Source organism: Monomorium pharaonis, chromosome 3 (assembly GCF_013373865.1).
Source record: "Monomorium pharaonis isolate MP-MQ-018 chromosome 3, ASM1337386v2, whole genome shotgun sequence".
Classification (NCBI taxonomy): domain Eukaryota; kingdom Metazoa; phylum Arthropoda; class Insecta; order Hymenoptera; family Formicidae; genus Monomorium; species Monomorium pharaonis.
In genome coordinates this window covers 6,409,594-6,422,568 of record NC_050469.1, presented here as the reverse complement: position 1 = coordinate 6,422,568, position 12,975 = coordinate 6,409,594, and the positions used below count along the sequence as shown (strand labels likewise).

The 12,975-nt window shown below is 36.0% G+C and overlaps 1 protein-coding gene across 5 annotated transcripts in view; it reads left to right on the top strand.

Moving 5' to 3' along the window:
• The window catches only part of LOC105836024 (sodium/potassium/calcium exchanger Nckx30C), a 68,743-nt gene that overhangs the window by 46,256 nt on the left and 9,512 nt on the right, over positions 1-12,975 (top strand). For all 5 annotated transcript variants that reach the window (XM_036284491.1, XM_036284490.1, XM_036284488.1 and 2 more), the window contains 2 exons: positions 4,054-4,192; positions 8,240-8,492. In XM_036284491.1, coding sequence (XP_036140384.1) covers positions 4,054-4,192; positions 8,240-8,492 — 392 coding nt within the window. The remainder of the gene's footprint in view (positions 1-4,053; positions 4,193-8,239; positions 8,493-12,975) is intronic.

Here is a 12,975-nt window from a genome sequence, read left to right as displayed (position 1 = left end):
ATATCGTAACGTTCTACTTTCCATTGTAAAATGTTTGCTTCTATCACGACTTGGATATCCTGAATTAGAATAGGCTGTTTAATTCCCACAATACTTTGAATCACGCGAAGTAATCCTTTTTAACTTGCACGTCGAACAACCGTCGTCATGGATGTAACAATCTATTCTATATATTTTGGGCCTTCTACGTTTTATCGTAGACTTTCAACGATATAAAACCGGGATGATTCAAGCTTACTACAAAAGTTTCAACATTTTAACTATTTACAAAGGGAGGCTAGAGTATATACCCTGGAAAAAAAAAAAGTTGTTAACTTGACTAATTTACGTTTAGTAGTATTGTAGTAATTTCTCTAGATCAAGTATTTATATGTATGCATTTAAGTTAACTTCTCACAGACTATCTCTTTTTTCCACTGCTTAGTCATACTTATCTGAGTCACTGTTAAAAAAGTTGTGTTTTTCAAAAGTGTTTAGATTCCAAAAAGCTGATAAAATTCTAATATACTCTTTTAACAATGGTTATACAATTATAAGATTCACAATGTTTCTTTAATTTTTGTAAACGTTCCAATTTGAGGCAAAATCAGCAAAATGGCAAAAATTATCTGGCTAGCCTGGAAATCTGCGCCAAGGATTATAAATACATATATACACATATATAACTTTTATATTTAATTTAAATACACAAATACTTTAATTGAAAAATTAATTACAACTAAAAGCGTTTGGTCAAGTTAACAATTTTTTCCCCATTTTCAAATAATAAAATAGTCTACAAGTAGAATTAATATCACAGTATTTATACGTTTTCTCATCAAACAATCCTCCTACTTCGCAAGTAACGTCGCTATTGAAATTTAAAACAAACAATATCGTGCTTCTTACTTAGCTGACCGAATATCGTGTCCGTAAACGGTCCGTGGAGGGTAACAGGGTGAGTCCCCGGAGTAATCAAAGTTAGCTTTACGCCCGGAGCTTTAACTCGCGCGAGTATAAATCGGCACACAGTGTTCATCCATTAGGTCTTATCGGGACAACCGCAATTTTCACTCGCGAACTCGGCGATCATAAATCAGACGGCCGCTCGATATTTGTCGGCTTCGAACTTTAAAAGTTCACCCAAGGTTATTTCGCTTGCATCGAAATCGCAGGATGCACCCGCCTCGCGAAAGCGTCACGTACACACGCATGACTGCCATCGAAGGAGAAAAACCGCCGGGATTCCGTAAGTTTTTACCTCATCGCGTTGACGCATTGTTCCCGCGTTGAAAAATTTTTGTCACCTTTCCTCCAGGGAAGGAAGAAAGGAGCGAGCAATCGATACAATAAGAAGGACAAAAACGCAACGAGCGATATTATTTGTCTTGAACTCGCTCGTTACTCGTCAGATGATATCACATAGAATTCCACCTTCATCCCGGTGTACATACGGACAGTGATAAATATTCAATAATTCTTCCCGAGGAATTCCGCGTATATTCGAAGGGCCCTCATTTTCCGTCGCGCGCTGGCCTTCCAACATCGACGAACCGCTTTATCGCCGCCCCATCTCGCCTTCGATGTCTTTCGCAGTCTTCGAAGGATTTTACAAGTGGCGTCGCGAATTACAGATCCGCGATAACGGGTAAATATATAGGAATCCCATTTTCCAAGTCCACTTAAGCTCGGCTCGTAAGCTGAGCCGCTTACGATAAATATAAGTGCTAGATCGACTTTTGATGCAAAACACATTTTTGCCACAGCGCCGAATAATCATTGCGGAGTACGTAGCTGATTTTTTTTTTTTTTTTTTGCTGACGTTTCCCTCTAATTAAAAAGGGTTGCCTCGGGCGGCGGTAAAGCTGATTGAATCAGTCGCCGCAACAAATTGCCATGCCGTGTATGACCCTCGCTTTAAATCGATAGTTTGCGTCGTGTCATTTTCTTGCGTAAAACATTCGTGCTTTTATCGCCGCATTAACATTTATCGCGACTGCCGCGCAAGATACACGCTTAAAAGTGCATCTCGTGCAAGCGTGGCACGTTCTCCGTATCGAATCTTATCCGGGAGGGAGGGAAAGGAGGAAGAAGATGGGCATCGCCCTTCGGTTTTTACGATTCCTCGACCGAGATCGACTCAAGCAAATCTGATTGAATCAACCACGATATCCTACGAGCTTCCGTTAAGAAGATACGCTACAGTTTTTAGTACGCAATTGTATTTTAATGCTTTCTAATATAACGTTATTTGGTCGTGACATAAAAAAAGACGGGTTATGTGATCCGTATAAAAGTTTATTTTTATCACAAGTAAATTTTTTATCTATAAGAAATGACGTAATTTTAACATCTTTTTATATTAACCATAATAAACCAGCATAGAAAGATATCATTATACTGTTGTGAAAAATAATTGCTCAATTAATTTTTTTTCTTGTTAACAGTTACATGTCTTTAATAAAAAATATACTTATCACAAATTTGAGAAAAACTCACGTACTCAAAAAAAGAAATTAATCTCTTTCGAAGAAACAAAATAGTAAGCAAATTGAATTTTTGTTTTAATCTAAGATTTTTAATCGAAGTATTAATAGCATTTAGAATATATTTTGAGACTAAATTAGATACTTACGATAAATTTACAAACATGTAACTTATAAAATATTTGAAACAAGTAATATTTACTTAAATACAGTATGTATTTTTCACGTGTAGAAATTTCTTAATTAAACGTCCAATCAGTATGTCATCGAATCTAGTAATCGAACATGTTCACAGTAATCGAATATGTTTGGAAAAACAATTATTCTATTACATAAATTTGCTTAAAAATTAAACAGAAAATATAAATTACGAAAAAAGCTGAGAGTAACCGCTCTTTTGCGCGGAAACGTTTTTATTGTGATATAAAAGAATTCTTGTTTGATCGTTCGTGCACCAATGACGTTCTTACAATGACGTAAAGAGAGATGTCAGGGAATGAAACAATTTCCACGAGCGATGCATAATCGTCGTTGCAATTCGGAGAACTACTCTCCGGAAATATAAATCGGAACTTGACTATCCGGAGTTCTCTCGAGGATATTAGCCGACGTTGTGCCTGGCGGTATCGTGGCGCGTGGACGGAGGCGAGTAGTCTCAAGCGGCTTTGTCCTAAATGAGCGGAGAGAGGGCCTTTTCATTTTGAATGCATCGATGGAGAATCTGGGTCAATGCTGCATCCCGCGCGCCCGTCCATTGCGCGTTTGCAGCCCCGCGCGTTTCCCACGGATAATCGGAGCAAAGTCACCAACCCTACAGTTTTCCACGGGAGTTTGCGAATTTGTGGGAACGACGCGATGCGCCCGGAAAAGCTCACACGATGATTTGATCCGGCAAGTAGCCTCGTTAAGTTCACAGCCAGAGTGACGAGATTGGAGATTAATGGTCCCCCGAGGATGTTAAGTGAGACAGAGAAGAGATTCCTAACGCCCTTTTATTTTATCTACTCCGGAAATTTTGCACTACGGAAACTTTCGAATTTTATCTTAATTTGCTCCTGAACATTTGTAATATAATTTGTTTTCCGCAGTGACATAATTTATTCCCTCGGTTTACGGATTATTTAGTTGCAAACATTAGGATAAATTTCGTTAACTCGGGCGACAATCCCCTTCTCTTTAGCAAACACCGTCCTTTATAATGTCGATCCCCGCTGATACACAAACATTCAAAACGAGAGGATTAGTTCATTGTACAAGAAACTACGTTTATTTTGTTCCTGAGTGTGAGTGTGCTGAAAATGATGATACTTTACAAATACAAGCTTTGTGGCATTGTGTCCTGGTTTGTTCGAAACTGAACAACAGAAAGGTACTTTGCCTTTGTAATCAACTCGCTGTTAAAAAGATCTTTGAACTTTGTAGCTTCCTTAGTAATGCATATAAATGTTTCACTCGCATTCTTTAGGATAATAATGTTGTTATCCTAAGTCGCATTAATTAAACAAATGTGATCTACGCATGCCTTAAACTGAAATTAAATGAAAAATAAATTTCAATAGAAGTCCATTTTTTAAATAATTGTTTACAGGGTGAAGAGGATGAACCAGGTCCAGAGGGTTTGAATATGAGCTGGCCGAACAGCCCTAGAAAAAGGCTAACTTACATTTTGGTCCTGCCAATCTTATTTCCTCTTTGGTTGACGTTACCGGATACGAGAACACCTAGAGGTAATCAATGAGTTTTTCTATACTATATACATTTATGCATATTAAAATGATTTAATATAATTTTATATTTTTTACTTTGGTGAACATCCCTCGATTTCTAATGTCATTTTTCCACAATTTTCAAAAGTTTGTACATTATATTATTAAATTCATATATTTTTTAAATAAAATTTACAGTATTTTTATTATTAAAATATATCGATATAGTTTAATTATACACATAATTCTTATTATTTTTTAATATTTTCTTTCATTTTTTAGGCAAGTTATAAATTTCAAATCAATAGAAAAAACTGATCTTTTTATCAACCCATTTTCTTATTTCTTTGACATTTTTTATTTTTTAGAACACAAAGCATGCTGCACCGAACAAAACAAATGATAATCTAAATTCTGTTACCGGTGAGCATGGGTGCAATAAAGCATTCCCGCCAAGTTGCAGTAGTGCAACTGGCGATGATAAGAAAAAGCCATCAAACTGCTACTTGCAAATGCTCAGCCTCAGGCAAACTGTTGCAATTTAGTTGAGATGTTTTACTACATTCGGTGTACTCATCGGATATAGAGCCTTTAGATTATTATTTGTTCCATTCATTGCAGCACGCTTTATCTAACAAAAAATTTATAAAAGTCAAAAAATAGAAAAATGAATTTATTACAAGAAAAGCTCAGTCTTTTCGTCGAGCTAAAATCTATAATTTGGTGGAAGCAAAAGATGAAAGAAAGTATTAAAAAAGTAATGAGAATTACTTTAGATAGTTTTGATGATTGAGCTATATCAAAATGTTTCGACAATAAATAACAAATTCCATAATAGAATTATTTATTGATACACATTAAATTATATATATATATATATATATATAAACAATTAAATAGATATTTATATAAAAAATCTATATATAAAGATTAATATAATAGCTTTGCGAAAATCAAGTAAAACTAAATTTTCTTAGCCATTTGATCGATGGAGGGCGGCCGAATATTTGTACCAACACCAATGCTTCATCCGATGGCCTTCCTTTTCAGTGTTTTCACTGTGTTGACGGTTTGGCTAGTAATATTAGGTTTCTCCACACTGACGGATAATCGGTCTTGAATAGAGGCAAATGAAAACTGGAGCAAAGACAAAAGCAAGACCTTTTGTTAAGCGCAAGAGCGATTAAGCAGTTTCATTTACATATCTTGCATCTATTGCGAGATCTAAACTCCATTCTCCTTGAAAAGTCAATTAGGATATTTATGAAACGAATATGTAAGTCTCCAAGGACGAAGAATTTAATTTATCAAAAGTGTTTTTAATCGGTAAATACGTCTATGTAAACTTGCAACAATGGCTCAACGCCTTCCGCCGTGCTTTGCGTCTTTATTATGCTTGCGCACTTTATCTCTGTTCTTTGATAATGAGACGACGATATTAAGACGTAAGTAATATATCAAGATAATTTCCATTCCAAATTCATAACTCATTGATAGTAAATGAGAATATATATATATATTCACGTGTATTCTTCCCATTTTCGCGCTCGACTGCAATAAATTGTAAACCGCAATAGATATCCGATCTACGTATTACTTAAGGAAATATGAAAATCAGGAGCTAAAAATCTCACGCGATACCTAGACCCATCCAGCACTTTATACTTGATTATATATCGCTTAATTGCATGTGCACCTAATGCTTCGCTTTGCCGGGCGTGAGTGACGATTTATCGTTGAAAATATTATCTGACTAAACGGAAGAGGTACGGAGAAGCGTTTTCAAATTAATGCCATTGGTTACGACCGGAAAAAAAATCCGCCGGGCCAGCCGTATATTTTTTAACCCGCCGAAAACGTCGGGATCAGATTAAATCCTATCAATCAGCACGAACGTCGCGCGATGTTTTGCCCCCGTCCGGTATCGATCCCGGTGGTAATATTAACTTGACTTCGGGAATTCGGGATTCCGAGCCATCGATTCCGCCGAGAACTCACCTCATCAACGCGAGAGACTAATTAAACGACACTTCCAGCTAACTTGCCACATGAGTTTGCGTTTTAGTTAGCTTAAGCTTTCTTATCATTGTACAGAGCAGTATTTTCAGCAGTTTAGAGATTAGCAGTAGAAAAAGAAGATAAAACTTTTTTTCTGAAACCCCGCGTGATGAGAGCGTCAATAGCGTCAATAACGTTATTCGCGGAAGATTTTACGACGACACAATTCAATCGTTCGGGTAGAAGAAGCGAGAACGAGCGTGTCTGTATTGTATTAGATACGTGGCGCGTATCGATTTAATAATAAATGTTAAGATCAACCTGAGTGTGCGGCATACGTTGCTGCTGTTATTCATACCGCCATTTATCACGCGTCTCCTGCATTATCTCAGCCTATTAACACGTTTCTATCGCGATATTGCACAATACGACGAAAGATGATATTGACACGCTAATTTCGCATTGGGGACTGATTGTTGCACACGTACAAACGCATACGATGGCTGTGCGGTACTAACTCTATTGTCAGCTAAAATTCCGATATGTCCTTTGAATTTCAGCAATCTCGGTCTTTAATTACAGATCTATTAATTTGAACGTTATCGCAATCAATTATTACGGGATTGTACGTGTCATGAAATACATAAGCGGATCAAAGATCGTCAGACCATTAATCAATATTTAGATAAAACGGTTCACATATAAATCAAAGCATTCTTTTCTTCCTATTGACAAAGTCTATCGATTTCTCGTGTTAATTTTTACGTTTATGAAAATATTACATTGTCTTACATTATTAATACATCAATACATCAATACTTTAATACGGCTAATTAAAAAATTAGTAAATAATTATCTCTAAAATTAAAAGAGAATGCAACTTTATACCAAATTAAGATTTATTGTCATGGTGTAACTCTTTTCTCGAATAATTAAAAACGTGCCTGGGCTAAACTTAATTAATCTCACTTAAATTAAGCAAATTAGTTATCGCATAGCTTCTTTCATTGCGTAGCTCCGCTTATCCATATTACAAAATTAATATGAGAAACAATTTAATAAAGAAAACTTTTGTTTTGTATCTCCTTATTTTGCTGCCATAATTAGAATTATAAGAAAAAGTCAATTTTGAGTCTGCCAGAAAATCTTGTTACATATTAAAAGAACAAAATAGTTATAATTATTAATGATAATAATTTACTATAATTCATATAGTTCATATAATTCATATTTTGCTACATATTTTCAGTTTGTTTTAACCATGCAAAGCTATATTAGTTATTATTTATATATCAATAATAAGCGAATGTTAAGAAATAGTTGTAGTTATCATAATTTATTACATTAATATTTGAAATTATTATTGTAAACTTTTTTCATTGCTGAACTATTAATATAAGGTTATTCTTACTAATATTATAATAGTAATTGCTTAATTAATTAGATTTTAAATTCTACTCTCATATCGATTTATTCCAAAAAATCTTTTAAAGTGAGTATTTTCATATTTTTATTTACTTTTTTATCTAGTAATAAAGGGGGAGCTAGTGGAACTGTATATCAGTTTTACCTGAATCTAAAGAGTTTCTTTGTAATGTCCTAAAGCTTATAAACTTAAAAATCTGCATATAATTGGAATGTGTAAGATCAAACTCGCGGCGCATCACTTACGAGTCCGTTATTTGAAACGAGTTATTTGAAACGAATTATTTTTCAAATTTGCAGTGCATACTTTAGTTAGCCAATGTTTCAATGATATCAGAGTGGTAATCCAAACACATTTAGCATACTTGAACTACACCGGTTAATGGAAACTACAGCCGTGCGAGGGCGATACGAACAGAATCCCGGCGCCACGCGGCTGATTGCATAATTCCGAGCGAAGAAACATCCCCGCGCTATCGCAGCCACCGATCCTGTCTTTACGATAAGATTCCCACGGGGAAAAATTGTCATAACATCACTTCCGATATCGACGTTGTGTGCCCCCGCACGACAATTAATACAATCTCCATAGAAATCTGTAGGGAATGTGTAATAGAGGCCACGCATCCACGTGCTTAATTTCAGGGAAGAAGTTCTTCCCGATAACGTTCATGGGCTCGATCTTCTGGATCGCGGCGTACTCGTACCTGATGGTCTGGTGGGCGAACGTCTTCGGCGACACGGTGGCCATACCGCCGGAAGTGATGGGCCTGACGTTCCTCGCAGCTGGCACCAGCATACCGGACCTCATAACAAGCGTCATCGTGGCGCGAAAGGGATACGGCGATATGGCCGTGTCGAGTTCCGTCGGCAGTAACATCTTCGACGTGACCGTAGGGTAAGCATCCAAATTCCTTCCAAAATTCCCGCGTCGCGACGCCCAGTCGTTCCGCGACGTCCTGTGAACGTCGCGTTTTGTTCCAAAATATCATGGAAAATTTGTTTTGACGATTACCCTTCATTCGCGCTTTAAATTTATTCAGCTTTTATAGGATGTTATCACATTCAATAATATAACTTTTTATTTCGAATACTATTTCTCACGAATAGTGTTTTTTTCAGTTCTCTCATTAATCCTTCTATATTTTTATTACATGTATTATTCGCACTTTACTACTTCTATACGTACTACAATATTTTTTAACATTAAAACGAGAAAATATGAAGTTTTAACTGCGTTCGCAATAGCAGCTTATCGTAAAATTGAAGCATTTTTTGAAAATGCAGTAAAAATGAAAAGTTTGACCAAAAAATACTATTTTATTAATATGTAATGGAATAAAATTTTAGAAGGAACATAAATAAATACAAAATTAGTAAAAAGTAACATTATTATATTTTCATTTTCATAAAGCAACAACGTGTATTTCTTATTGAATTCCACATGTGAATAGATTTTAATATATAAATGATATATTATATATGTATTTATTCAATATATATATTAATATATGTATGATAATAGGATTGCTAGATTTAAAATATAATAGATGAGAAAGAAAGGTACTAGAAAGCCTAGAAGACACGAAATGTCGTATTGATTTTCCGAATAGAATTAGATCGAACTTCAAAAAAAAATAAGGAAAGTTTAGAATGTAGATTAGCATTCGTTGAGCGATGTAGATAAAGATGAAAGGATAGTCATGCATTCCCGACACGTTTTATATTAACATTTGTGCATATAGAAAATTACAGCAAAGTGAATAGCACGGTATGAATAACAATAGAAAACAAATTGTGAAGAAACTTGATATTACTCTGATATTGCCACTAAAATGGCAACGTTATTCACAGTGTTATTTATATGAACTCGCCGTTCGATTAATCTTGATAAACTATTATCTCGTTGCGTTTTGTAATCGCTTAATACTGGAAGTTATATTTTAAGAATGGGTAAGGTATGACTTTTATCCAGCAAGAAAACGTATAATATTCTGCAAGGATTGTACGTGAAGATTTTTCAAAAACTTTCTTCCCGTGAGAGGAGAACGGTGTAAGATATTAAAACAGTGTGTCGCAACTAAGAAATTTAATACACTCCTGAAAGCTTTCTCTGTTTTTGAACCCGAAACCCATTTACTATATTGAGGGATCGATTAACAAAAAGGGCTAGATGCCAAAGAGGCCGGAAAGCTTATTCGGAAAGGGATATCAATCTCAAATTTCGCTGGCGTTAATCGTTCGAGCGGAACGAAAAAAATAGCATGTCGAGATAACATTTAACATGATGAAAAAATATCGGTTTGCTCTGCAAATATCTACTAGATTTCCAATAGTAAGGAATACTTCGTTTTTTTTTTAACTTGACATTGTTTAAAGTCTCAGATAAAAAATGAGAATTGTTAATTAAATATTCGATCAATTCTATTATTTCTCAATTCACTCTCACGATACGTGAGAGACGTTTATCGTAATATTGTAACATTATGTTTGTATTGCTAGTGGAAGAAATGATGCTATTGTTATTCATATTGTGCACACAAGAATGTATGCACAGCCAATTGTTGGCACAGTTATACCGATGATATTACTATGTTGAATAGAACAGTATTTAGCTTACCTTAAAATATGCAGCTGCTTTGAAAATACATTCAGCTTTGGTTTGAATCGTTAGATATATAATTGGATGTCATTTATCAACATGAACTATCACGATATTCTAGACTTAAATTAATTAAAATTAAATGCTGGCTATCTTTATTAAATTTGAACTTAACATCTTCTACGTATATAATTTAATTATGTATTACAGTTTCATCTAAAATTATATCAGAAGGCTTTAACTTTATCAATTTATTAGAAAAAGTCTATCATGTTATTGGTTTTTCGGCTCTTTAATTGCATTGTCTTAATGATTTTGAAAATATAGACGTGATATTGTAATACAAAGCATACTACTTTGTTTTGGATAGTATTTCTTAAACACAAATGTTAAAAATAAAACTTCAAAAGTATAAATACAGCAGAGTTCAGATACGATTGTGTAGTGGAGACTTTAACCATAAAATAAGTTGATGAATTAAATAATAAAATAGATTTCTATGTGTATTAAACAATAAAGTTTGTAAAATAAAAAGGTAAAAATTCAAAATTTAATAAATAAAAGCAGTTTAAAAACTAAAAATAAAAATAAATTTAAGAATTCGACAATTTATTTGAAATAAAATTATGCTATGAAAAGAACAGATCATACATCTATTCTCAATAACTGAGAAATGCATCGGTTTTACGACGGTTTTATATTTTATATCGCCTTATGAGAAAAATACGAAAGAAAAAAATATAAACACAAAACAGTTTTAAAAAGCTACAAACGTGTATGTAAAATAATCTAATATTACCAATAATATTGTTATTATTGTTAAAACTATGCAAAAGAAAATCATCTAAATTTTATTCTCGCTCTTCCCGTCTCTACTCGTCTCTCCCCGTCTCTCCTCGTCTCTCCCTATCTCTACCCGTCTCTCCCCGTCTCTCCCGGTCTCTCCTCGTCTCTCCCGATCTCTCCCCGTCTCTCCCCGTCTCTCCTCGTCTCTCCCGGTCTCTCCCCGTCTCTCCCCGTCTCTCCTCGTCTCTCCCTATCTCTACTCGTCTCTCCCCGTCTCTCCCCGTCTTTCCTCGTCTTTCCCTATCTCTCCCCGTCTCTCCCCGTCTCTCCCGGTCTCTCCCCGTTTCTCTCCGTCTCTCCCAGTCTCCCGTCTCTCCCCGTCTCTCCCGGTCTCTCCCCGTCTCTCCTCGTCTCTCCCTATCTCTACCCGTCTCTCCCGGTCTCTCCCCGTCTCTCCTCGTCTCTCCCTATCTCTCCCCGTTTCTCTCCGTCTCTCCCAGTCTCTCCCGGTCTCTCCCCGTCTCTCCCCGTCTCTCCCCGTCTCTCCCGGTCTCTCCCCGTCTCTCCTCGTCTCTCCCTATCTCTACCCGTCTCTCCCGGTCTCTACCCGTCTCTCCTCGTCTCTCCCTATCTCTACCCGTCTCTCCCCGTCTCTCCCGATCTCTCCCCGTCTCTCCCTATCTTTACCCGTCTTTCCCCGTCTCTCTCGGTCTCTCTCCGTCTCTCCCGGTCTCTCCCCGTCTCGGGAGAAACCGGGAGAGGCGAAGAATGTTTCTGTTGTGTTTAAATTAAGGTAATAAGAAAAATAAAGATGGCTTTTATTTTATTGAAAAAAAGGAACTTATTTAAAAGTCTTTTGAATGGATTTCTAAATCCATGGCAGCTTTTAGAAAAAAAAGTTAAAAGTACGTGAATAAATGAATATTAGATTTATTAAAGATAGATAAATGCTTATTCAAAAATAAAATAAAAGAGCAACAGTAAAGCAAGGCTCTTGAAAGTTAAACAACGAAAGCAAAGAAAATTTGAAAAAAACGTAACATAAGAGTAGAGCCACAGCAACGCGTGGCAGGGCATAGCTAGTGTAAAACAATCTAATATTGCCAATAATATTCTTATTATTGTTAAAACTATGCAAAAGAAAATCATCTAAATTTTATTCTCGCTTAAAAAAAATTTGTTTTTATATAGAAAAAGCTATTAATATATGAACTATGGGTCTTTATTTCTTTAATTACCTAAGCACATCATATCTTTATCAGTATCAGTGCAATGTTTAATTTCCGTGAAATTAATAAGTGTACCGCTTTAGGAGGGTTATGTCAGCATTTGCGATCTTTATCCTCTAAACTTTAATTGTCTAATGCCATTTGGTCAATGTCAACGTCGTTGACGAGATCTTCAGAAAGTTGATTGGCAGTAGAAATGATTATAGCTCATAAGATATCAACGGCACGGTGGAGTTCAATAGATGAATCGTACAATATCGGACTCTCTCGCGTGCGCGAACACAATGGACTTAATTGTGTAACATATACGCATGGTCCCTATTGTACCAACATCAATATCCTCGATTTCGAATTTCATATGTAGTATACATACGTACACGTATATTCTTTTTCTCTCGTAATATACGTTCACGCGTGCGATACGAATCGGAATTTTGCTGACGATCGAACGGGGTTAAAAGAGGCGCGCGGAATTGGTAACCGGACCGAGCCCGTCAAGGCATTCTCGCTATTTCACTGTAATCGCATTCGCTAGTTCATTCCTCGGCATTATTATATTGTTGGCGCGGGAAATGCCGCGAATACTGTTCCAGACGCCGGGACTCATTTTCCGCGGAGAGGTCTTGAGAATCTCGACGCGGAGAATCTCGACTCGTTTCAACGCTAAAACCATGCGAGGTCCCCCGAGTTCCTTCTTATATTTAATAAAAACGCGCAATTCCATGCGGTTGTTTTTCCGTGCCGCATTCACGTGAATCCGAGCT